The 26,224-nt window shown below is 37.6% G+C and overlaps 3 protein-coding genes across 3 annotated transcripts in view; 1 reads left to right on the forward strand and 2 right to left on the reverse strand.

Annotated features, from left to right (window-relative positions):
* Window positions 1–903: 903 nt before the first annotated feature.
* Window positions 904–3,416, forward strand: alkbh7 (alkB homolog 7). The gene is made up of 4 exons (XM_067417539.1): window positions 904–1,259; window positions 2,034–2,207; window positions 2,302–2,426; window positions 2,562–3,416. The coding sequence occupies exons 1-4, from the start codon at window positions 990–992 to the stop codon at window positions 2,680–2,682; spliced, it is 690 nt and encodes a 229-aa protein (XP_067273640.1). The 5' UTR covers window positions 904–989; the 3' UTR covers window positions 2,683–3,416.
* gtf2f1 (general transcription factor IIF, polypeptide 1) lies at window positions 3,085–19,144 on the reverse strand. Its single transcript, XM_067417528.1, is given in 15 exon segments — window positions 3,085–3,850; window positions 6,574–6,706; window positions 11,262–11,403; window positions 11,544–11,614; window positions 12,377–12,508; window positions 12,618–12,676; window positions 13,266–13,387; window positions 13,389–13,420; window positions 13,497–13,563; window positions 13,565–13,703; window positions 16,266–16,436; window positions 18,332–18,525; window positions 18,651–18,723; window positions 18,845–18,891; window positions 19,081–19,144. Coding segments are annotated over 15 exon segments (1,599 nt in total). The 5' UTR covers window positions 19,093–19,144; the 3' UTR covers window positions 3,085–3,645.
* Window positions 19,145–21,546: 2,402 nt separating this feature from the next.
* ighd (immunoglobulin heavy constant delta) overlaps window positions 21,547–26,224 on the reverse strand; it is a 37,563-nt gene continuing 32,885 nt past the window's right edge. The window contains exons 16-17 of the mRNA XM_067427311.1: window positions 22,917–23,201; window positions 21,547–22,799 (exon numbers count right to left, since the gene is read on the reverse strand). Of these exons, the coding sequence (XP_067283412.1) occupies window positions 22,636–22,799; window positions 22,917–23,201 (449 nt within the window). The 3' untranslated portion in view covers window positions 21,547–22,635. The remainder of the gene's footprint in view (window positions 22,800–22,916; window positions 23,202–26,224) is intronic.

A 26,224-nucleotide genomic window follows, 5' to 3' on the forward strand; every position in this document is an offset into this window, starting at 1 on the left:
TGTATTGATATATTGGGATAAGTTTGATAAAACAAAAAAGTATGGAATCTGCCTTTGAATAATAACTAACAAGGTTAGAGTAATCCTTACCTCCTTGCAAAATGTAATGTTCACTGCAGCAAAATCACTTGTAAAAGTCCATTATTAAAATGTTTTATTTTTTATTTTTAGAAAAGTGTTCCAACAGTGCATCCAAATTTCATCTTCTAATAATTCTAAAGCTCTTTTTAAGACAGGGAACTTGACAGGGAACAAAATCATATATATATATATATATATATATATATATATATATATATATATATATATATATATATATATATATATATATATATATATATATATATATATATATATATATATATATATATTACTTATTTTGCTAACGTTTGTGTATTTATAATTGGTGCTTTGCTTTGATGTAGCCTATTTTTATATTTTGCTATGTACTTATATTTCCATACCTTGGCATCAATTTAAAAAATAAATAAAAATAAACTAAAAATAAAAATACGGGTTTTTCTTCTAGAGATCACAGCTAGCAACAGTCATATGGTGCTCCCTATTGTTGAAAAGCGGTATTGCAATTAGAAATAATCTAGTATCATGTTGTCTCAATTCAATGAAAACGGCATTGATCAAATAAAGCTCTTTTAGGTCTGTATGATGCAGCTCCATTTGCAAAATGCATAATTACATGGTTCTAAAATTTATGAAATACTGCTTTATAAAACTAAAATTAATGTAAAAAATTGTTGTCTAACTTGTTGTTAAATTTGTATTTTTACTGGATTACAATTGCTGATTGCACACAATTTCTCCTAAACTTGTATTTTGTCGCTTCGCACAACTTGCAATAATACTACTGAATCAAACACTTCAAATCCCAGAGTTCGTAGCGAATTCAAAATGGCGCCTTGTCATTTACAGTAGAGACATTGGTACGCTGAATATTGTGTTTTAAGGCGTCATCATATGTCCTCGACAGTATGACACTGCTAATTACAGTAGTGAAACAAGTACAGAGGAAATCTTTCCAACGCCTGCTTTTGTATAGGTTTTCATCGTATAACGGGGCACTTCGAAAAGGGTCCGAGAGTAAATGGTTGTGTGGTTCGTCTCAGGAAATTCTGTCCGCAGTCCGTGAACAAGTTGAAGTAAGACAGAACTTCATCAGCGAGGAAGAGGAGAATGCCATTTTTAAAGAAGTAGAGCCAGGTCTTAGAAAAAAACGATATGAATTTGACCACTGGGACGATGTAAGTAACACCTGTATCTAGCTAATAACGTTTACTGCTATCCAATGTCATTTTATACCAAAACATGCTCGTATTGTAACCGTTGTTTATGAGTTCTACTCAACGTTTATAGTAGTAGGCAATGGGTAATGCTTCTTCAGTTAAAACCTACCTGTAATTTTCAAGTGAAACCAAAACTTTCTTGAAAACGTTGAAATGATAAACTGTATAAAAAAGTAATGTGTAGTAAAAGCTGTTAAGAATTTGAGCGCGAACGAACAGAGCGCGTTGGCCAATCAGAAATGCTAATCAGGGGGCTATCTTGCAACTTTGAAGAACATAAGAGAGAGAAGTGTTTGGGAAACCTGCTTGGAAACAATCGTTTCTGTCACTGGAAGTCCAAATCATTTAAACAAAAACAAAATATAGCATAATAAATAAAGTAGGGATTTTTTTGTGTGCGTGTGTATTAAGGGTGTTTCATGTGATGTAGTTTAATTAGTTGAATTTAAATAATTCCAATTAAAATCTTAAACACTAAAATTAATTTAAATGCCTTGACTGTTGAACACGTTTGAATTAAAATCTACCTATTTATTAAATACAACTCTATATGTTGTGTTAAAACCAAATAATGTTGCAAACATACTACTAGTACTTTTTTGTGCTAATATTTCTGCTGTTTGGCTTCAAAATTTCTTGGTACATTTTAAATGCTCTTACTATGCTCTCTCCCTCTCGTCAGACATAGGGACATCAGGTTATTTGCCTCACATCAATCTCTTTTCCTTTCAGGCTATCCATGGCTACAGAGAAACAGAACGGCTGCAGTGGGGAGTTATATGTGAAAGCATCTTTAACCGGGTGAGAGGAGTTGCATTTCCTGAAGGAAGTCCACTGCTTGGACCAATTCATGTTCTGGACCTGGACAAAGAGGGCTATATCAAACCCCATATTGACAGCGTAAAGGTCTGCCTCTTAGTTATTTGTACATTATTGGTCTCCACAGTTAGTAGTTATTTGTAAATTTCTGTTCTCCATGAACGTTGCTTTCTCTTGTCAGTTCTGTGGAAGCACTATTGCAGGGCTGAGCCTGTTGTCCGATAGTATTATGCGTCTGGTCCCAGAAAATAATTCCACAGATTGGGTGGACTTGCTTCTGAGTCGGCGCTCACTTTATATATTGAGGTAGGTACCCAACGTATTTAATTTTATTTTTTTGTTATTCACATAATTGGCAACTATAGAATTAATAAAATGTATTTCGCTTAGCACAGAATGTGAACATCTATTAAAAAAGTTTCTATTTGTTTATATCAACAGGGATGATGCCCGTTTTAAATTCACCCATGAAATCCTAAAAGATGAAGAGTCCTTTTTCTCAGGACAGAAGGTTCCACGCCATCGCCGCATCTCTGTGATCTGTCGAAACCTGCCTGTGTAAAGGAATCGACACTGGACTGACCATAGCACCAGTCTTAGAAACATGGTGGCTCACTTGTTTAGATGTCGATACATTGTTCAGCTTTCAGATACCCTCACGTGGCTATAAAAATGCATCTATCAGATGCATTTGTCATGGAATAACAACAAAGAAGCTGTGGAAATAACAGGTAGCCATACTTGATGACATTCACCTCACTGAAATGTTTTTTAAATACCTAGAGGATTTATGAAGGGGTGAATTTTTGATTTATGCCATTTATAATGTAAAAAAAGGTGAGGACAGTCACTAGAACTGCATCTGCTTCCATTTAGAATGTCTATTGTGGCTTTCTTAAAAAAAAAAAAAAAATACTATTACATAAAATAATACATTTAAAACAAATGAGCACAAACACTGGTATTCATTCTAAACAAATTTAATGTACTACCAAGGAGAAAAATTCCTGCAAAAATTGTAACATTTACAGCTTTTAAACAGTGCAATGCTCTTAAACCAGTTAAAAAAAAAAAAAAAAAAAAAAAATTAAACAAGATATTACTGTGTAATAAAAGCCACAAATGCGGCTGCATTCTCTGGGTAAAGTCCCTCTCAAAGTTCATCAGTTTTCTTGAAAAGAATCTTGAAAGAATGATGTTACCCAGTGTTTCTCTGATAGTAAATTTTGGAGGCATGTGAAATTTTCAAACACATCTTTTCAATATCCGTTATAATAAACAAAAACATACTCCTCACATTTTCTTTGTCATTTTACTCTTTGCACCTCCAGGGCTCTCATCTGTAACTCAATGAACAGCATTTTAAGAATTGCTGTTTATAAATGCTGGATGGTTAAAAGCAAAACGACAGCAAGAAAATCAGGAAGTTTCAGACCAAGTAGGTCTTGAACTAAATGAGCTGTATTCTAAAAGGAGAGGCTGCTGGTGATGGCTGCTCAGTGTTTCAATCGCTCCTCAGTTGGGTTTACTCAGTTAGGTAGAAGTGCATCTTGTCATTGATGTTCTTCCTCTCTGGGTTAAGCCTCTTCAAGATCTGGGCGAGCACGTTGACTGTCTGCTCGCTGCTGAGGCCTGTGCGTTTAGTCTGGAACTTCTTCAGCAGATCTTTAGTGGTCATGGGCTTCCTGATGAGATACCTGCGCACGGCATCCTCTGTCAGCTGCACATCACTAGAGGAGATGAAAGAATGGATTTATGCTTGTTGAAAGAAATAAGACATAATATGGTTTGTGAACATGGCGGAACTTGTCTACAATTTGGAGAGGGAAAACGGATATCATGAACTGTAATGTGTTGAGATTTAGTGTGTAATACACACAGTGACATACAGTTAGTACAGCACTTTATGCTTTAATGGAAGTGTAACTGGGTGCAGTTTTCAGGGAATAGAGGAAATGGACACAGCTGGAGAATGGAGAAAAGATGGGATCCAGAGCTGGGGGAAAAAAGGAGCTGAAGATTGTCTCAATCTGGGAATGTTTAAAATTTACCATGAAATCAAATTCACGTGCCCTCAGAGTCTTTCATTAACTCTTTCCCCGCCAAACACGGAAATTTCCGTTATTTGTGAGAAAACGCTTCCAGGCCAATAGGGATGGGACGATACACTTAAACTCACGATACGATACACCTCGATATACCTGGGTTACGATACGATATCAAAATATTTTTTATTTTTTTCCAAATCTGTGATTTTTTTGTACCACCTAAGTAATGTACTTAAACGAAAGGTAGGATTTTCCTCTTTTTTTGCATTTTGGTTCTATGTTGTTTAAAAAAAAAGGAGAATTTTTAGAAGTCTGCGACCTCATCTTAAACAGGGGTGCCAATAATTGTGGAGGGCACTGTAGGAATGTCAATCGATTAAAATATTGAATCGCGATTAACTGCATGATTGTCATGAGTTAACTCGTGATTAATCGCAATTTAATCGCACCTTTTTATCAATTGTAAATGTATCTTAAATTAAGTTTTTAATACTCTAATCAACATAGGTATGGACAAATATGCATGCTTTATGCAAATGTACATTTATTATTAGTGAAACCATACTTATTCAATAATAATCAATACAGCATGAAGACTAGACATATCAAAGGTCATATATATGTTTATCTAAGAAATTGTTCATGTCTCTTAAGCCTAAACTTAAAAATAATGAGAAAGTAGTGATTTCTCTCATTTTAACAATATAAAGGGAGTTTTTACACTGGCAGTTTAATTCAGAACAGGGTAAAGTTCGTATGAAAAATTGTTAATGTGTACCAGTGAGCGAACCAGAACCACACCATACCAGGAGGAGGTCCATATTACACGAGTAGGAATATAGTGTGGCCCCTTTAAGAGATCCGCATTCCCTGTTGAACTGCAGGTATTTTGCGTGTGCGCGCCGCCGAACTGGTCCGCTATTCACGTGGACAGTGTGAAGAACACGGACGACTCGGAAGCGCGCTTGTTCAGGAAAGTAACCTGTGCATTCGTTTTATCCGATTGTAATGTATTTAGCTCAATAAAACACGTGTTCTGTAAGGGGTTATGGTGTTAATGATTTACCTCAGACATGAGCGAGAGTGAGCTGCAGTGCATCGCGCTCAGACTGCAGAGAATGTGCTCAGTGAAAAAACGCACTTTTCTTTCTGGAGTCTTATAAAAGTTAAACAGAAAATATGGTAGCTTATGTAGGCAATAACTGCATTTTTGGTTTAGAATATTAATGCTAATGTCAACCCTTTTCTTTCCCTATTAATGTTTGCTGCCATCCTTTGTCTGACAGCTCTCACTTTTTCCAACTACGGACTATGCCTCAGATCAAACAGAAAATGCGCGCTGCGTTTTGTCATGTCTGCCCCACACACACACACACACACACACACACACACACACACACACATACATACAATACACTAAATTATTTATATACTACGCTAATCATGCAGCAGTGCCATATATCTTTATTTCGCGATCCATTTTTTTCGACCTCGATACGTTTCGTCACGTTTTGTATCGCGATATTTCGTCAAACGATATTTCGTCCCATCCCTACAGGCCAATAACGGAATTTTCCGGGTTTCCGTGTTTTCACTGTCGGGCGCTAGGGGGCGCTATTGCACATCTTCTGAATGAGTCCTGAATCTCCCAATCAAAACACACGCGAGTAAGAAGCAGTGAAACGAGCGATCGCATGTAATCATATGCATATTAAAAATAACGTGATCATCCTCATTAAACAGCATATGAATCAAAACTGCCTAATGTTACTGAATGAAATGTGGACCCAGGATGAGCTACAGGACTGTGTAAGCATTAGGGGTGTTGATGGACTCGATCTACTCCATCTGTGTTTGATCATCGCTCTGAATCTGATCTGGAAACAGTCTTTCACAAAAATTAGATTTTCTCAGCTTTTTGTTCAAAATGTTTTTTATGAAACCTACCCATATTCAAGTGTTGATAAAAAAAGGAATGCATGAAGCTAGATAAAATGATTTTTTTTGTTTAAAAGAAGAGGGTCAGCTCTTTATTTTGATATATTGCATGCTCAGATATTCATTAAACAAAATATTCTATGGGCTATTAAATTTTGGTGAAAATTGTCAAAAACCCTGGCGATGGCTGGCAACTTTTTTTTTAAACGCTGGCGGGGAAAGAGTTAAAATAACATCCTCTCATAACGTCTCTCTTGCAGCAACATCTCTGATAAAGTGTTACGCACGAGGGCTGGACAACCTGTCACTCACATGAAATCACAGCAATAGCAAACCACAACCATAAAGTGATCCAATCAATTTCCAATGGACAAAATCATGCCCCACCCTATATTTTCTCTTGATTGAGAAGCCATTTTACTTGGACATACGGAACATTTGATATTTTTTGAGTAGAGGAAAAATACCTGGAGCTGGGGGTGGATTTCCCTGATGCTGGTTGGGGTGTGCTCTTTCCTGAAGAGCTCTGAGGGCTGGGCTCCATCTTTAATCTCTTTGCCGCTGGAGTCTCTGCGCTCGGTACAGTCGTCTGCCGCTTGCCTGAGACAGAAGGACATAAACATTAAGTACAAACTTTGCCTATCCTTAGAAGTGAAGAGAAACAGACTAGATGAAATAAGACTATACTAGCCAGTCAATAATAACACTATGGCTTATTAATGCGTTAATGGAATACTCATCCGAGATGTATTTGAATTTCTGTTGTCAGATAAAACAAAAATCTGACTCAAGTATGATAGTCCTGTGCTTCCATGACACTTTTCGTGTGAGATTTACAACATGCTTATGTCATGTCTTACAACATGAGTTCACAGTGCAAACATGACAATTGGCCAGAAGCGATGGTTTATAGCAGGATTCCTCAAACTCAGTTCTGGAGTTCAGTTCAAGCCGCGGTCCTGCAGAGTTTAGCTCCAAATCCTCCGAACTTGATCAAAAAGGTATTAAGGATCACTAGAAAAATCACAGGAAGGTGTGTTTGATCAGGGTTGGAGCTAAACTCTGCAGGACAGTGGCCCTCCAGGGCCGAATTTTAGGTACCCTGGTTTATAGTTTAAAAAGAAAAAAAAGATTAAAATATTAGTATTTTTCCTCAAACACACCTATCATTTCACTTCAGAAGACTGATTAATTACCGTCATGCTCACGTCGGAGGTTCTGTGCATTTGTTTTATATGGATGTCAGGATTCTGTCACTTCGGTCTAGTTTACTCTTGGTTTTGTGACAGAGCCCTGGTATTGTTTTTCTTGTGTCCTGTTCTCAAGAGTTGTTTTGTGTTCGGAGTATGGTGTTCAGATCCTGGCACTTCAGTCTAGTCTGGTTTCAGTTTTGTGTTGGGATTTGGACATTCATGCTCCGAGTGTTTGTCTTTTATTGTGAGCGCATGGGATGAGCATGCAGTTTCGAGTTTGTTCAGCTGCACACTCTTCTGTCTTTGGTTTCATGTTGTCATGTTTTGTGTTGAGTTCTCATTAGCTGCATGTTCATATCACGTTTGGTTAGAGCACATGGCTGTCATGTTTCTTTGTGCCATGTGCTCTCGGTTATTTTCTAACCCCCGCCCACCTTGTTTCCTGATTATTAGTTAACTTGCCCAACCTGTCTTCCCTCGTTACCCTCTTTTTTGTGCTCCCTATTTATTCTCCTTTTGTTTGCAGTCCTTTTCTTTGTACGTCACTAAAGGCGGGCGTACACGGTGCGATTTTTGCTGTCGTACGAACTCGCAGACGATTTTTTTTTCTCGGGAGAAATCGCGTGGACATCGTGGATGCTCGTATGGTCGCAGCTCGCACCGTGTGAGAGGAAATACGAGACGAGCACGTTAAGAGCACCTCCCGACCTTACGATAATTTTTAAACATGTTTAAAAAGTTCAGGGAGTCGGCCCGATTCTTACCAGCATATGGCTGTCCCCTATTGCCAAATCATGCACAAGCACGTCACATACGCTCAAGCTATATGACTATTATTAGCTCAGTGGCTGCCACATACTGCGTTCACACACACACACACACACACTTTCTCTCTCTCACGTGCACTCTTCTCTCTCCGTCTGGTTGTTTCGGTTAAAAGGAATGGCTTTTCTCTGCTTTTCAACAAATCATTTTCACACCTTTTTTCTTTATTTTTTGTATCTGAAGCTATAGCAGCAACATTACAAGCTCCGGTGTCTGTGTTACATGAAAACTCGTGTGATCACGGCCGGCTCGCGGTGCAAACAGTCGTGCCGTGTACCAGCTGATTTGATGCGATGATCAAATTAAATGACTCGTAGCGTCTGCAATATCTCACGACCTTCCGAGTGTCCGAATTCGCACAGTGTACGCCCGCCTTAACTCAGTTAGCTGGATTTGATTGTTGACGATTTGGCTTGATCTCGGATTGTTTGGTTCTTCGACGCTCATCCTGGACTTGCTGTCATAGCAACAGGTCCGTTACCTTAAACCTGCTCAATTAGATTGCATCTTGTGGCAATACTTCAAATCTAGAGCTAAGACGGTGCTTATTTTGAAGACAGAGTGCACGCGCAGGGAGGGGTGGGGATCTCTATCACTCAGTTAACATGCACTCTATCACACGCGCAGTAGTAATTTGTCACTCATAAATCATAACTGATCAAATAAGGTCAAAAATGTGTTTAATTTTTCAATGCAGGAAAAACCCTGAGCTATCAGATCGTCAGAGCGATTAAGTGCACGCACTGAGACGAGAGAGGTATGTGTCAACTCGTTTTAGTTAAGGGAATAACAGTTTAATATGAAAAAGCAGTGGAGTATCCCTTTAACATATTAGCCCCAGTGTTGTAAGTTCTGTTTTATTATGCCTGTATCGGAGTCAGAGAATTTCCCTCTGTGCGTGGGGTGGAGAGACGCGGATTTATTTTAAAAAATGACAAATATTAGCCCGATATATCGGCCAACTGATATATCCATCGACCTCTAGTATGTAGCGTTGTGCAATTAAGGAGACAACATATTCCGCAAGAGCCGAGAAAAAAAGTTCTCGCTCCCAGAGCTGCAAGAAAAAAATGACGTTATTCACAATATGACGCAGCCCTGGATTGGGAGTTCTCGCAGCTGGTTCTTGACACATCGATCTGAGCAGAAGTTTTTTCTTGCAAGTGTCCAAGAACTATTGTGTGATTGGTCAAACATTTAAAGTGGGTGGGGTTAATGTGGTGACTGAGTTTTTCGACACCTGCTTTTCTCATGAAGTATGGAATGTACTGGCCAGAACGAACTTTGCTCTTGTTCTTGCCACCTCAAGAAAACGAACAGATTTCTTTGTTCTTGCAGAATATGTTCCAAGCTTTAATCTACGTTGTGCATTAATTTGAGTGATGATGGCTATTATGGGAGTGGCTTGATGCAGATAATTTGATCTTGATCATTAAGAAACTGTAATACTGTCACGTAACAAATCTGCTTCAAATTGAATAAAACATTTAAATACAACATTTAAATAAAAATGTAAAGGGTGTACAAATACTATAAAATCGTGAATATAAATAATTGGGAATCATGTTCATCAAAACAGTGCACATTTAATTTATTTTAAAGGGTCCAGAAATTTTTGGCTGTTCTTTTTGTTTATTTTTTGTCAAGCGGCTTTTTTTAATTATATGATGTTATTACATTGTCTTGACGCCAGCCAATCGTTGCATTGCTGATTGTAGTTTCCAGTATCGGGAACACAAGAATCCGCAGTAATTTCAGATAACTTATGGCTTTGTATCAGTAGAAACACTGGAGTATATTCAAATGATCGTGCTCCCCCATCTTATATCCCCCTGAGAAGAGAGATTTATGCATTTTATTTCTGGAAAATTTCCTCTCGTGACGCAAATTGACGATATTTGCGTCATCTTTGGAATGTTTGCCCAGAGGCTAAAGACTACAGCCAGCAGAGGGAGCCATTTCCGCATGTTTTCAACTCGCGCATGGGGAATGGGAGATCACACAGCACAGCTCAGCTACAGGCATTAATTTAAACGGATGCTGAGCAATGTAAGTGTTTTAACTTCTCAAATTAATTTATATGAAAGTAAGCTTCAAAAGGCATGACCTGAAAAGGCGATGTGAATGTTTGCCGCGAATGTGGTCGCGATTACCTCAGCTCTCATCACGAGAGCTCATCAGCTCATTTATGACGTTAAATTTAATCTGACTCCTAATCTTAGTAGAGTTAGAGTTAGTGCTGTGAGACTCACGCGGCAACTCGATCGTTATATTGAACACACTACATTTAATTGTACTTTCTGTCACTGTAATCCAGTAGTGGTGGCTTTGGGAATGGCCTCACAGGGCAGCGAAGCATTCTGGGAATTGTAGTCTTTTATACCCATGAGACAAAAATACATTTTCTGTCTTTTCTCAGTCTAGAAGGCACCAAATTCAAAAATAATTTCACATTTCTACTACATTAATGACCCAGTTTAAATACAGATTCATCTTCCCAGCGCTGAAGTACCCCTTTAAACCAGATAGTTTAATCCAATCTGCAAATTCGTTTCAAAAACCAAGTTAGCCAGAGATCAGTTATCACGATTAGAAGATCTGGGATCTGTCAAATCATCTCTGATGTATTAAGCAAGGTACGAAGAACGGACCCCTGGGCTGGATCGTTGGGCTGGACCATTCCTCCTGTTTTCCTGCTTCTCAAGTCAAGCCAAGTCTAGTCAAGTTTTTTCCCCTCTGGTTTTTTTTGTTTATCTTGTTTTATTTTATTAAATAAAGCCCATTCCATCTGCAAATTGATCCCTTACCCCTTTCCCTTCACCCATCCCAGTGGATAAATGTTTTTTTTTTTTTTTTTATCCGAAGAGAGAAAGTCATATGCATCTAGGCCAAAATAGAGAGAAAAATATGCATTTTCAAATGAAAACGTTTTAGTGTGGACAAGGAAGAATTTTCATTTTGGGGTGGAAAAATTATTCCAAATAAATAAAAACAAAATTATTTAGAAAAACTACATCTCAATGATTCACTCCTCTACTACAATAATATAATGTACCTATATTCTTTTTACTTTTCTCCACAATTTTATATAGACTATGTGAATACATTTTTAACCAAATGAGTTTCCTTGAGTGTACCTTGTTCCAGTTTGCTTGCAGCAGCACGCAGAGTGTTTGAAGTTGCAGCGTTGTCGATAGAAGGCGTGCCAGGTCGACTTCCTGTTTTTGAACTACCTGCTGAGCCACGCCCGCCCCCTCGCTTAGGCGGTGTGCGCTTCTTCTGTTAAAGGGGATATAACGAGAGCACTGTACCATATACACATGAAATAACATCAGAACAACTTCTCTCACATTCTCCCTCTCATTCAATTTCTTTTTCTCAAACACACACACATACACGCAAATGTAGGGCATTACCACCATGAACAGTGCTGAAGCTGCCTCTCCTTCAATATCACTGTCTTCAGAGCTGTCTGACTCGCCACTGCTATCTGAAACAACATATACAATGACTTTTACAAAAAATATTTAATAATGAGGATAACCCATGAGACCTTCGTTCATCTTCGGAACACTATTTAAGAGCTCTCTGACCCCTCTATGTACAGCAATTTAATGAACACTTTCAAGGTCCAGAAAGGTAGTAAAAATGTTAAAATAGTCAAACATTTTGCAAATCCTGTGAGCAATTCATTGGTTGCTGTTTTCTAGCCTATTACTTATTCATTATGATGGTTTTGAGAGAGAGAGAGAGAGAGAGAGAGAGAGAGAGAGAGAGAGAGAGAGAGAGAGAGAGAGAGAGAGAGAGAGAGAGAGAGAGAGAGAGAGAGAGAGAGAGAGAGAGAGAGAAAATTGTTTCATTATTATTATTATGGGACTTGTTTTTACACATTTGGTTATTATTATAGTTATTGTCCTTGGTGTGAAAGGGAGCACCACAAAAAAAAGAAATCACTAAGAAAAGCCACGTATTAGTAATACTTCTATAAATGCATTTTAAGTTGCATTTGAAATTATATTCATTCATTAATTTATTGCATTTTCTTAAATTTTAGACATTACTTAAACACTAATGAATGTCTATTTATTTGTCATCAAAAACTGTTACACATTTTTAAACATTATAAATGCATCTGACATTTAAAAATACTTTACTTTTTTTGTTAATGTATGAATTGATAATTGAGTCAGTCATTTTATTTTTATTTTTACATGGCACACTTAGCTTTCAATAAACAACAAATTGATTTTACCTTTCTTTTTCTTCTTTTCCACCTGCACTGGTGGTGTCTTTCCATCTTCCTCCTCTTCTTCCTCCTTGGCATCTTCCTCGTTTTTGTTTTCTTCCTCACTCTCTTCCTCACTTTCAGACATTTCATCAATTCCTGAAAGAAAGCCGTTAGTGGCTTCACAGAGTTGCCTTAAACCAAATATCTGCATTAGATAAAGTGCATTCCTGGAAAAAAGAGGGGGAAACCCTTTAGAGTCACCAACCTTTAGGGACATCCTCTCCCTTATTGGGCTTGGTCTTTTCTGGCTCCTCTTCTTCAGAACTGGAGCAAAGAAAGGAAGATGATGATGATGATAATGATTAGACTATATTAACTAGGGATGCCACAATTCTCAATATAATATTGAACCATTCGGTACGGCATTTATGGTTCAATAAGCGCTTGTGAATTGCGTTTTTTTTTTCCGTTTTGCATTAAAATAATTATTTCTATTTCTCTCCGTTTTAAACATTTCTCTCAGTTTATTTCGGCACCGTTGTACAATCTGATATGAGCAAATATCCAATCATATGCACTACAGGGGGTGTTTAGCCACACTTGAAATGCTGGTGTCAGTTATACTCACGCCTCACGGAACACCATAGTTATTCACAATCTTGAAAGTTCATGATTTGCATGCGTATTAAAGCCTTGCCTGTTAAAAACATTTAATTTGCGTGCTTATGCACTGTTTACATGTGCACTAAAAAGCCTGTCAAACACTGGACTAAGTAGTCTTACTGTGCTAATACTGTCAAATACACACAAGGTTAACATATATAAACACAATCGGTTTGTCTAAAGTGAAAGTAATTTTCTCTTTAAACATTTTCAATAAAAACACATCTTTCTGTTCCTGGACTGGAGTCACCTGCTCTCATCAGACATGTAGTCCACCTCCAACCCCTCAAAGTCGCCGTCATCACTATCCTCAAATCCTTCCAAGTCGCTGCCCTTTTTCTTCTTCTTCTTTCCTTTGCCTTTGGGGCCTTTTATCCTTTTTACCTTTCGACTTGGCTTCATCATCTGCATTGAAAGATGACATTTATTTCAGGAGAGCCCTACATTTGACATTCCTCTTCCTCTCAGACCGTTTGCTCACCCTCTCCATTGCTGCCATCACTCTCATCGCTGCTCATTTCCAAGTCCTCCTCGAGGTCATGTATGCGGCAGGTCTCCACCCCTGCCTCCCTTCTTCTTCTTTTTCTTCCCTCCTTTTTCTCCTTCCTCCTCATCATCGTCTCCTCTCTCCTGTTCTCGGAGACGTCGCTGGAGCATGATACTGAAGTGGTTCACCACTTTGTTCCTCCTATATGGAAAAATAAACAATGTGATGTTTTTGCTTTGCACATTTACTATCACTACAAACTTGCTGTCTATAGCCCCGTTTCCACCACAGGAACTTTACCCAGGAACCAGGGCCCTCATTTATCAAGGGTGCGTACGCACAGTTCTGTGCGTAGTGAGTGCGTAAGAACAGTTTCACGCAAAGTGTGGGATTTACCAACTTGTACTTATACGTAGAAATGTGTGTAAATATAAGCACACCTCTGAGCATGCTTACGCAGAGAATCTAGTGGTAGAACAGCGATACTACACATGAAACAGCATGTAAAGGATTACTTCAGCAATTAACCCTTACGCAACAAAAATATATTTCTCAATATATTAGTTGACAATATATTCTCAATATATTAGTTGACAATATATTTCTCAATATATTAGTTGACAATATATTTCATGTGTCTCCATATATTGTGAAATTTACATGGTAATATATCATATGATATATTATATAATAATATTATTATATATGCAAGTTATATATATTGCAATATATTTTTGTTTCGTAAGGGAACATATGGCTTTGTATCAGTAGAAACCTGGGAGTATATTCGAATGATTCATGCTAAATTTATTTGACACTAAATTATATATATATATATATATATATATAATATAAATTACGCATTGTGTTCAAAATGACTATATATCTTTATCTATAGATAGATAGATAGATAGATAGATAGATAGATAGATAGATAGATAGATAGATAGATAGATAGATAGATAGATAGATAGATAGATAGATAGATAGATAGATAGATAGATAGATAGAACCTTACTGAAATCCTCAACAAGCCAAAATAAAATGGGGCTTGCATGCTATCGCCAGATTTCCAAACAGAATTGGAGCCACAGACTGCCCCCACATCGCCATAAAAGCACCATCATAAACAACAAATTTAATTATGTAAATAGAAAAGTGTTTCATTCTGTTTTCTGCTAGACAAATAATAATTTGTGTTTTAAATTTGTTGTTGTTGTTAAACGTTATTGTCGTCAACGTCAAAATGATTGACTCATTTTGTGTTTGTGGAGTTCCTCTTTTTGCCATAACTGCGGTGAGGGGAAAAAAAAAATCTCGTGATTTTAAAGGGATGTGTTGTCACCATATATGGTTCATTGGAGGCGTTTCTGAATGCTAATGACTGTGAACTGTGAACGGAGCATGGCACTTACGCACATGTGGGATTTATCAACAACGATTGCTTACTCATGTGCGTAAGAACTGTGTACGCATGTTTGATAAATACGGATTTTCTTGTACTTAGACACATTCTAAATTTCAGTCGTACGACGAAATATAGAACCTTTTCTACGCACTGTTGATAAATGAGGGCCCAGGAACTTTGGGTGGTACTTGGTGTGTTTAGACCGCAGGAACTAGGGTCTAAAGGAAGTTCCGGGTAAATATTTCCCCCTCCAAACGGCCCTGCTCGCGAGGTAGTACTTTTTCAAAGTTCAGGAACTTTCAAGGGCGGGACTTGGGCGCTGAACATGCTGATTGGTTTAGCTTTTTATTTCACCCGGCATTTTTTAAAAGTCTTTTGCGAGGTTCGGTCTACGTTCAGCAAATATCAGTCTTGCTCTCTGTCTGATGGCACATGTTCGTCTCAGCCATCTCACGTATAATGTCCGTAATAGCTGATAATATACATTGTCATTTTAAATCTAGCTTTACAAGCTTCTGAATATGCTGCTGAATCTGCATATTAGTGCTCTTTTCTGTCGTTGTTAATTAACTCTTTAGTAAACCTATTCATAACCAGCAAAAGCAGCACAGCTTGAATCCCTTCCATACTCGTTATTAATTTTTTTACAGTCTATATTTTTCACCATGTAAACGAACTGACCGATTACTTTTAAGTCTTGCGTCCTTACATGACGTGACCGCGGCGCGCCGCGCTCATGTTAACAAGAGAGGAAAGTTCATTTTTCTCAGAGAAAAGCTTAACTCCAAGTCTTCCAGATTCACGGTCAAATTTGCTGCTGCTAGGGTGCGTCTAGATTTCTAGGCTATTATTACACTTTACACAAATAAATAGCTTATTATTTAATACTGTATTTAGTCCTGGTGGCCGTTAAGAGTTGCTATGGCTACAGTTAACACATTCCAGCTGCTGGAGAAAACAGCGTTGACATTTTTGATGCGGCAGACAAACTGCATGTGACAAAATGATTGCGATTGAAAGTCATCAATGTAAACACCAGATCGGATTAGATAACGTCTCATGTAAACGGTCCACTAAATCTTTCAATCGGTACCACACATAAATGATTAGCCTACTGTCCGTAACTGACTTAGTAGTCAGCGTAGCGGAGTAGTCGCGCGCAGTCCTACATCACCGGACTAATTTGCCTAATCTTCACGGAACTTGATCACGGTGGAAACGCAGACAGTTGCAGGTCTGGGGGGGAGAAAAGTTCCTGTAAAACAGTTCCTGGTACAAATTGTTCCGGGTAATTTTGATGGAAACGGGGCTTAAGATGTTGTTCTCATGAATGCAACCACTAAACCTGCCCTCACCTGCCCCACTCTTCCTCTGCCTCCTCAGCTGTGAGCGTACGGTGTTTGGCCTGTGGTGTGAAGTTATACCAGGCATGCACAGGAAACGCCTCAAAGGCCCCATCGGCACACTGCGTGAAGATGTAGTAGGAAGCATTCTCTGTGACTCCGCCTTTTTTCAGACCCTTGAATCTGAGTGGAAGATAAGTACATGAGGTGCAACATATAATCACTCTTGGCCATATGAATCCTGATTTATTTCTTCGCAAATTCAGTGTTATGTTTTCCCCAAATGTCATGTTTTCTATTTAAATCTCTTTAGATTTAATTTTAATGGTTTAATAAAATTGTAATAAACAAAACTGTTGCCTTCATACAAATATATTCTCAGAATTTGTGGTAATCAAATGAATGCATAATACTTTAAAAATGTAATGAATCTTTTAAAATGTAATCAGTTGAAACTTGAACAAGTATTTTCTATCAAAATGATACATAATAGATATTTATTGTTTAAATTAATGAATTAGGTGTGGTATCCCTTATATTTAATAATATGAAATTATTAATTTTTATTATTACACTAATATGAAATAAAACCATTTGTTGAAAATTAATTACAAAAAATATGTCAAAACATCCTCATCAATCCTTTCAAAGCATGTTTTTGTCTTACCCTGATTCACTATGGTAAGCCTGTAATAAGTAAGGGATAATGTACACCCAGCCTGTTGTTATCGCAGAATAAACCCCGACAGAGTGATCAGGACCCCGACGCGAAGCGGAGGTTATATTTAAAAAGTCCAGACTAACGTTATAACTAGTTATATGCTAGTTACATTTAATAAGTCCAGGCTCACGTTAATCCAAGCAGTAGTTGTGTTTGAAGTCCATAAAAAAATGCAGCTGTCCGTCAAATAACGTGCTCCACTCGGCTCTGATGTGTTAATAGAGCCTTCTGATTCGAATCGATGCGTTTGTGTAAGAAAAATATCTATATTAAAAACGTTATAAAGGAAACCTGACTTGAAGTCTTTTATTGTAACCCACGGCTGTTTAAGCCACAAGATGGCGCCAGCGTTAAGCATAGAAGAAGTACCGGTCAAGATAACTCGTAGTACCCTTATGAGCGGTTGTTACCTGGAAATAACATACCGCTGGAATGCGCGATTGACCAATCAGAATCAAGTATTTCACAGAGCCGTGTAATAAGCATTTTTATTTTAGACCAGACAGGTTGCTTTTTATAGGAAATGTACATATAGTACCAAGAAGAAAAAGAGAATGCGACAGAGCTCGTAAAACAACGAGAATGAGCATTGGCTTGGCTTTTCGGAGATGGCGAGAACTGAAGTATTTGAAATGTTGTAAAAGTGATGCAGAGTACACACAGTCTCTGAACCAGTGCAAGATTCCTTAACATTTAAAATGATTTTTACACTGCTATGGCCAACTTACGTCACTAAAAAAATGGTAACACTTTACAATAAGGTTTCATTTTTGTTAGCATTAGTTAACATGAACCATCAATGAATAAGCAATACTTCAACATGATTTATTAATCTTACTCAGTTCATGTGAATCTCAATTTTCAGATCCAAAGTTGTGTCTGTTAATATTAAGTAATGCACTGTGAACTATCATGAAGACAAACATTGTATTACTAACATTCACAAAGGTTATGTTGATGCATTAACAAATGAGACCTCATTGCAAAGTGTTACCTAAAATGATATTGCCTAACAAAAAATGAAATACCTAAATAATGCAAACAATTCATTGGACAATATAACTTCATATAAAGAAAAATGCATATGTCTGTATCTTCAAGTTAAAACAAACTTTTATTTTGTTGGGTTGGGTTGTAGTAAAAACTTTTGAGTTTCTCTGTGCATCTAATGAAGGTCAGATTACAGCCCTCCTTTTGATTTATCAATCCAAATTTTACCAACATCCAGACATTCAATTCAAATTCAATTTTTATTACTGGATTCCACAAATCCGAATTTATAGGGCCCCAACATCGAATAAGGTGACAGAACAGAAAGTGGCAATTAAACGAAAAGAATAAAAGCAGAAACATGTACCTTCTTCCTGCCTTGCCGTTAACTTTAAGGATCCAGGGTTGGTCCTCCACCTTGAACTCCTTCGTAACGATGCCATACTTCTTCCTCCGTGATTCCTCTCTCTGTTTTTTCCCAAACTCACTGCCTGCCGCCCCCTCCTGAGACTCCTCCTCACCATATATGCGCCTATTGCTCATGTCCCGCTCCATGCGAGCCTAAACATGATAGATATAGACAGATAGATAATTTAAAAAAGAGAGAGAAAACAACAGGCAGTGAGAAAAAAAGACAGGGACAAAAATATGGAATAAAGTAGTGGCCTTATATAATGCCTGTTCACCTGTGTCCATGTGGAACAACTGACTTTATCACCAGCATTGAAAGCCATTATGTTGTATTTCTTACTGGTGTTTCTGTTGGGCAAAGTAACATATCAGATAAACTGATATCAGATAAACCGTAAATCCCTTTCATTGACACGGATCTATAGACACTCCAGTTGAAATTATATAATATAAATAAATAAAATCTTACTTAGGAACTCGAACTACATACTCCGTTGTGGAGGAACTGCTGCTCCCCTGCAAAGCATGAACAATCTCTTAGGGCTGAGAGACAGGTTATACTTCTCAGAGCTTTTAATGTTGAACAGCACAGTTTGATGATATTATAGATAAAACTGTATACAGAATTTCTAAAATGACACAATTTTGTATTCTGCAAAGTCTGACTGACTGTCAATGATTATGACTAGATGCTGAGGCACTTACCAGTGACGTCATCACTGCAGAGCAAGAAGTACCCTTAATTAATAACCTGCAAGATACTGTAAAATTATTCGAATTGCAAAAGCTGCCTCTGATCATTTGGTCACCATGTTGGCCCACATGAGGAAGACCTGCTCTATGTAAAATACAACTTTAATTTAAGCAAAAGGAACTTGTATTCAGATCAATAATTTTTTCACGTTATGTTATTATGGTGTGCATTGCAATGGTTCCACGCTGGTATGATTTTCTCTTAAGAGCATATTGAATACAGGCTGGCTCCTTTACGTGGTTATTGTTACATACACATTTTAAATAAGTCTTGATTTAAACGACAATGCAAACGGACAGCATATGTTCTCAATACCCGTATTATACTAACGTTAGATGAATACACATTTACATTACATGAATACATACAATTTATTCCGTTAACATCCAGAGTATACATTTAACGTTAAGTCAGAAAACGCGGTAAACTCGCCGTAAAATCTTTATTTGTGCTGTTGATGTGTTTGAAATTAACGTAACTTACCTTCTACCGGACAAATAGATAAGGTCTGATGATCTACTTCACTTTACAATACTTCTAGCACCTCATCCGTCAGCTGATATCGCTTCTTATTTGAGTATTCGATAAATATGTATAGTAAATTGTCTTTTAAAAAGGTACAATAACAAAATTAGGGATAAAATGGAAGCAGCTCACACTAGCCAACGCTCATATTCTTCTTCTCTGCGCTTGTCATTAGCTTCATGGAGACGTACTGCCACCTGCTGTACTGATAGGCGAAAAACATGAAGCTTCGAAACCTTTGAATCGTTTGTTTCGAATCAGGGGTTCGGAGCTTGATCAATGGATCAATCTTTCTTTTACTGTCTATGCATGGGATCAATCGACCTGCCAAAGTCACGCGATAACAGTAAACGAGGCTTCGTTACGTCTTAACCTTTTACTGTCGGTCATAACCATGGTCATAACTGTCTCTGACCTCTCTCACTGAGATCGCCCTCCAGCGGCGCACCATTGAATATGGCATATATCGAGTATTGTTCAATGCTGCGCCGCTGGAGATCCCATATTTGTCTGTTTAGATGAGCTATGGAGAAAAAAAACACGCCCTGAAATTGTATTACACAGGCACTTGGTATTTACTCTTATTATATGGTTATTTAAGTGTATTTGATAGATTTAACTTTTATGCAATGTGTTTGTAAAAGGTGGTTAATGCATGTTTGGCCTATAGACTAAAAAAATAGGGTTGGCCTAAGTTTTTGTTGTATTTCCAACTTCTGACCAGCAGGAGTCACCAGCGAGTTACGTTTCAAACACCTCGCCTGCGTCTCAATTAGTTCCATTAGTTCAGTAGTCAGGGCACTGATCAGGACATAAGTCAAATGGGCTGACTCCATGATCAGTGCCCTGACTACTGAACTAGGGAGCTGATTGAGACGCACCCCCTCGAACCCTTTTTACGGTCTATGTTCGAAACAGTGAATCATTTTACGAAGCAATTGGTTTAATTGATTCGATGCTTTGAATCTTCGTTTCTCCCAATTTACTGCAGAGTCTGTGTGCATTGAACACAAATTGTTATTATTTTTACATGTTTGAAACAACGATAATCTAAATAAAGAGTGAAATTAAAAAAGAAACAATTTTTATTTAATGTGCATACCTAATGTCCACTCAACCTGTAATTTGTCAAATTGCTTAAATCGTGTGTAAACATTATTTTAATATATAAGATTATACCTAAAAAAAAATATTCTGCCTTAGAAATTAGCCAGCAAGACAATGGAGTTCCAGTTTATTTTTCAAAAATGTTATTTCATTACAGAATGTTCATAAACACAATGCAAGAGATGCAGTGGATCTTTCAGAAATACTTAATAAAATCACAGAAATGTGTTTATACAGTAGATGGGGGGACACACACCAATCTAACGCTTTTTGACTTTCTCAGTTTATGTTAATCCACTGGGGTTTAGAGTATTTATTCCCCCCCACCCCCACCCACCATATTAATTTCAAGTCTACAATTATGTGGTTTTATTTTATTAATACAGTGCAAACTTTTTTCTTCATTTACCCCAAATGAATAAAAAGTGAAATGTGACAACATATGTGCGGTACATTGTAAGATGCACTGAAAAAAAAGTGTTTGATTTACATGATTTAATCATGTACTGGACATCAGTTCCACATGAATCGGTTAAAGGTTGCACTGTGTAGTATTTTTTCAGTAAAATATCCAAAAACCACTAGGCCAGTGTTATATATTTTGTTCAGTTGAGTACTTACAATATCCCAGATGTTTCCAACTATTTGTAAATTGTGAGAAAATTGCTATTTTAACCAAGGACCCAGGACGTTTCAGGAGTCGACTGTCAATCACGTCATATAATCATTTCTTAAGGCTTTAATGTAGCTCAACCAGTAGAGCATGGCATTAGCAACACCAAGGTCATGGGTTTGATTCCCAGGGAAAGCAAGAATTGCCAAAAAATTTTTAAAATGTGTACCTTAAAAATGCAATTTAAGTCGCTTTGGATGAAAGCATCTGCCAAATGCATAAATGTAAACGTTATATCTGCGTGACCCTCGGTTTTATTCTGCAGAAGCGCTTTTCTCTTAGCAGTGTGAACATGTCACAGCAGCGCCGAGCAAACGCACAGAGTAACGCCATAACATCATTTTAAACACACTTAAATGTATCTAATGTGATTAACAGATATACCTTATACCCATGCAAAGCGGAAATAGTGTACTCAGAGTACGTTATACTCATGCAAAGCGGAAATAGTGTACTCAGAGTACCTTATACTCAGAGCACCTTATACTCATGCAAAGCGGAAATAGTGTGCACGCCCAGCGACTGTGTCCCGTCCCGTCCCGTCATAATAAAAGTCCTGGTGCTCGCGAGCTGTGTGTTTGTATAACAATAGCTCCAGCGGCCGTGCTTAGCTCCACAACACTCGGTCCTGCTCTGTTTTACAGTAACATTAATAACCGCATCCATGAACATGATTTCTGCCTGTGAGTCCTATTTTCCACCGGCTGTGAGGTGAAGACCACATTTCCCAAGATACTGCGCTCACACTTGGCGTCATCAAACTACACCTTTGTTTTGAATAGGCGCCCTCCAGTGGACGGAAAGTTGCATAGTGCACCTTTAAGTTAAATAAACATAAATAGTTCACATAATTTCAACATCATGGAATCTTTATTAAATTTAAAATGTATTTATATAAATTTATCATTAATTTTTAAGTAACTGAATTGAGTAGTCTCACAATGATTTGAATATGGCTCCATAACAACTGTAGTGTGCCCAGCGGGGCTTGAGACCCTGCCTCTTTAATCAAAATGTCCAAATGTCCACAGGGCCAAAAGTTGATATATACCATATACATTTTGCAAAGCTATAATAAAAGTTAAAGAAAATGCATAAACTACAAAAAAGCAAAAGAAGCCAAAAGAAGAAGAAGAAGAAGAAGAAGAAGAAGAAGAAGAAGAAAACACACACTACCAAACACACAGAGACCATATATTGCTCAATTAGGCTTCACTTTGACCAATGTCACTGTGCACCCATAGAGAAGAGAGAGGAGGAAGAGGGTGAGGAAGGCACAGGCCATATTCCAGGACTCTTCAACTGTATCCTGTGCAACAAATTCAGCTTTGTTCTCATTCATAAATATAGCCTCCTCAAATACTGCTGTAAAACAAAAAAAAAGAAACAATAAGCTCATGATCAATTATGACATTTCTAACGCTTATCGACTCAATTATTTCCCAGATAAACTTATGTTTTAGTGCATGAATTGTAAGATACCTGAGTTTTTGGAGACGTTAAGCAACAGGGTACCAGTAACATGAGTGATTCTGCATCTGTACACCTCACCAGGGGCCCAATCTGAAGGCAGCTGCAGGTGACTTTGGATGCTGAATTTTCCATCAGTGTCTTTTGCGAGTTTGGTTTCATTATGGACATTCACTTCAGTCATTTCACGCAGCCAGGTGATGTTGATGGCAGATGGGCTGAAACCGTACGCCAGACACACCAGTTCATTGGCATGCTGCAGCAGCTTTGTAGATGGAGCAGAGTGGATCAACGAGGCTAGAGAGAGAGAGAGAGAGAGAGAGAGAGAGAGAGAGAGAGAGAGAGAGAGAGAGAGAGAGAGAGAGAGAGAGAGAGAGAGAGAGACTTTTTGACTTTTAAACAGCAATTTAATTTACCATCAAAAATACACTTTTAAATACATACAAAAAACCCACTATCTACCAGTTAAAATAAATCTCTTCACCTTCTATAAAGATCAAGCCTTTGTTTACACACCATTTCTTCTCAAAAAAAAGAAGATCATTATTCATTTTATTGAATTCATATTCTAATCTAATTCTAGACTCAACCAAAGCCTTAAATATATTTACCATGTTTACTTCTTGTCCTTCCATTTCAATTTTATATGCCTTCCAAATGGCTAACTTTGTTTGACCGACTAAAAAATTTGAAAAGGTACAAAACTCCCATTTATCACGAGAATATTTACACCCATAAATAAACATTGTTTTTGAGAAAATTATTCCCAAACTATTCAAAATTCTATCCAAAATGTCGAAAAGCGGGGATAATTTACAACATTCACAAAAAACATGAAAAACAGTATCAATTTCATTACACAAAGTACAAAGCGCTGAGGCTGAAAAATTACATTTAGACAAAAACACCTTTGTTGGTAATGCACAATGCAGAATCCGCCACTGTAAATCACCAGACCTCTTTGGTAAGGGGTTTTTATATAATAACCGCCAGGAAGGTGATTTATATCCTGACCCTGAGAAAAGAATTCTCCATTTTGTGTCTCTCCTCTCTCTTAACTGCCCAAAAAAGAAAGACTTCACACAAACATTATATAAATTTAGTTTGGTCACTATAGAAAAAGGAAGACTTTGTAACCCTTTAAAAGATAACAAACTATTCTCATTAACACCAGTATCATTACAAACGTGGTCTACCAGCGAAGTAATATACACTTCTGGAAAAGGAACATTTATATGGCCATTACCAGACATAAAATTGGTTATATATTCTCCCAAAGCTGTAGGTAAAGAACTCTTGAGATTCCTCAATATATTCCCAACTATTCTCTCTGATCTGCCTCTAATTTTTGTTGTAAAAAACGGTACTGATAACCACTCTCTGTTTATCAAATCAAACAGATTCCCAACCTTAGTTACCCCACCTGAGACAAAGTTAGAAATATCAAAGTTGGAAAAAATACATTTTGGGGAAAACCAAGGATTATAAAAAAGTGGTTCATCTAAGCCAAAATGTTCTTTTCGCTCCAACTTACAATAACTCCAAGCTTTAAAAACAGATCCATAAAACTTGATACCAAACATATCCTTTACAACTTTTCCTGAAATCAAAAACATTTCTTTATCAAATCCCATCTTATTTTCACCCCTTACAATGGCAAGACCAAAACTGATCCATGGTACAGAGTCAGATGTATAGAGCAGTTTCTGGGCAGTTTGTAACCTCATGGCTCGCACCTTAGAGGCTAAATGAATTAATCCTTGACCACCCTCAATAACAGGAAGACAAAGTACTCCAGGGGGAAGCCAATAATGGCCACCCCAAAAAAAGTCTACAAAAGCTTTTTGAAGGTGCGACAAAAGTTCTACTGGAGGATCCAGCACTGTTAGACGATGCCACAACATTGAGGAGGCTAGATTGTTCAATACTAACACTCTGCCTCTGAAAGATAACTGGGCTTGAATCCATTTCCATCTCAGGAGCTTTCCTGTCACTTTTTCTATTAGTCCTTCCCAGTTTTTTTCCATATACTGCTCAGTCCCAAAAAACAGTCCAAGTATCTTAACTCCTTCTTTATTCCAAAGGCGCTGGTGTGGAAGCCGAGGTGGAGTCTGATTTGACCAAAGCCCTAACAACAACGTGTCAGTTTTTTCCCAATTAACACATGCAGAAGAGGCATTCTGGAAAATGTTAAGGCATGAAATTAGATTAGAGACATCATCATCAGATCGAATAATCACTGTGATGTCATCAGCATAGGCTGTTAGTTTTACTGCTGGTATGTTTGAGAGGCAAGATGATGTCAATCCTTGCAGTTTCGCTCTCAACATCTTCAACATCGGTTCAATAGAAATGATGTACAAGAGGCCAGATAAACTGCACCCCTGTCTCACTCCTCTTTGCACAGAAAAGGGCTTCGTCAAATTCCCATTGATTTTCAGCATACTATAAACATCCTTATATAAAAGTTTTGTCCATGAGATAAAGCCTTTCCCAAAGCCAAAGCCTTCAAGTGTTCTGAACAAATAATCATGATCTACTTTATCGAAGGCTTTCTCCTGGTCCAAACAAACAAGACCAAGGTCAAGTTTGTGCAGTTCAATTAAATGTAACATGTCTCGCACAAGAAAGAGATTATCAAATATAGATCGCTTTGGCACACAATAAGACTGGTCTTCATGGATGATAGTCTCTATACATTTCTTGAGACGATTTGTCAAAGTTTTAGATAGTATTTTATAATCAGTTCCCAAGAGAGAGACTGGTCGCCAGTTTTTTAGTAAGCCAAGATCTCCTTTCTTGGGTAAAAGAGTCACTACAGCTCTTCTGCAACTGAGGGGTAAGACTTTTGAATCAGCGCTTTCAAGAAACACAGCATGCAAATCTTGTCCAATTAGAGACCAGAAGGCTTTGTAAAATTCAGAAGTCAGTCCATCCAACCCTGGTGATTTTCCCGGAGACTGCTGCTGGACAGCCATGGTTAACTCTTGAAAAGACAAGGATTTCTCCAGTTCAGCTTTATCTTCTTCTTCAAGATGTGGAAGTCCATCTAAAAGCTGATTTGTTGCTTCTAAATCACAAGGTTGTACAGTATATAGATCTTCATAAAAACGTAAAGCTTGTGCAATTATTTCTTTCTTTTCTGTTATCTCCTTTCCATTTGACAATTTAAGATGACTTATATTCTTCTTTTCTCTAATCTTCTTCTCTAATGAGAAAAAGAAAGTAGTTGAAGAATCCATGCTGTTTAGTTGAAGATATTTTCCCCGTATAAATGCGCTGTGACTTCTTTCTTCATACAAATTCTTCAGAATCAAGTT

This window comes from Pseudorasbora parva, chromosome 2 (genome assembly GCF_024679245.1).
Source record: "Pseudorasbora parva isolate DD20220531a chromosome 2, ASM2467924v1, whole genome shotgun sequence".
Taxonomy (NCBI): Eukaryota; Metazoa; Chordata; class Actinopteri; order Cypriniformes; family Gobionidae; genus Pseudorasbora; species Pseudorasbora parva.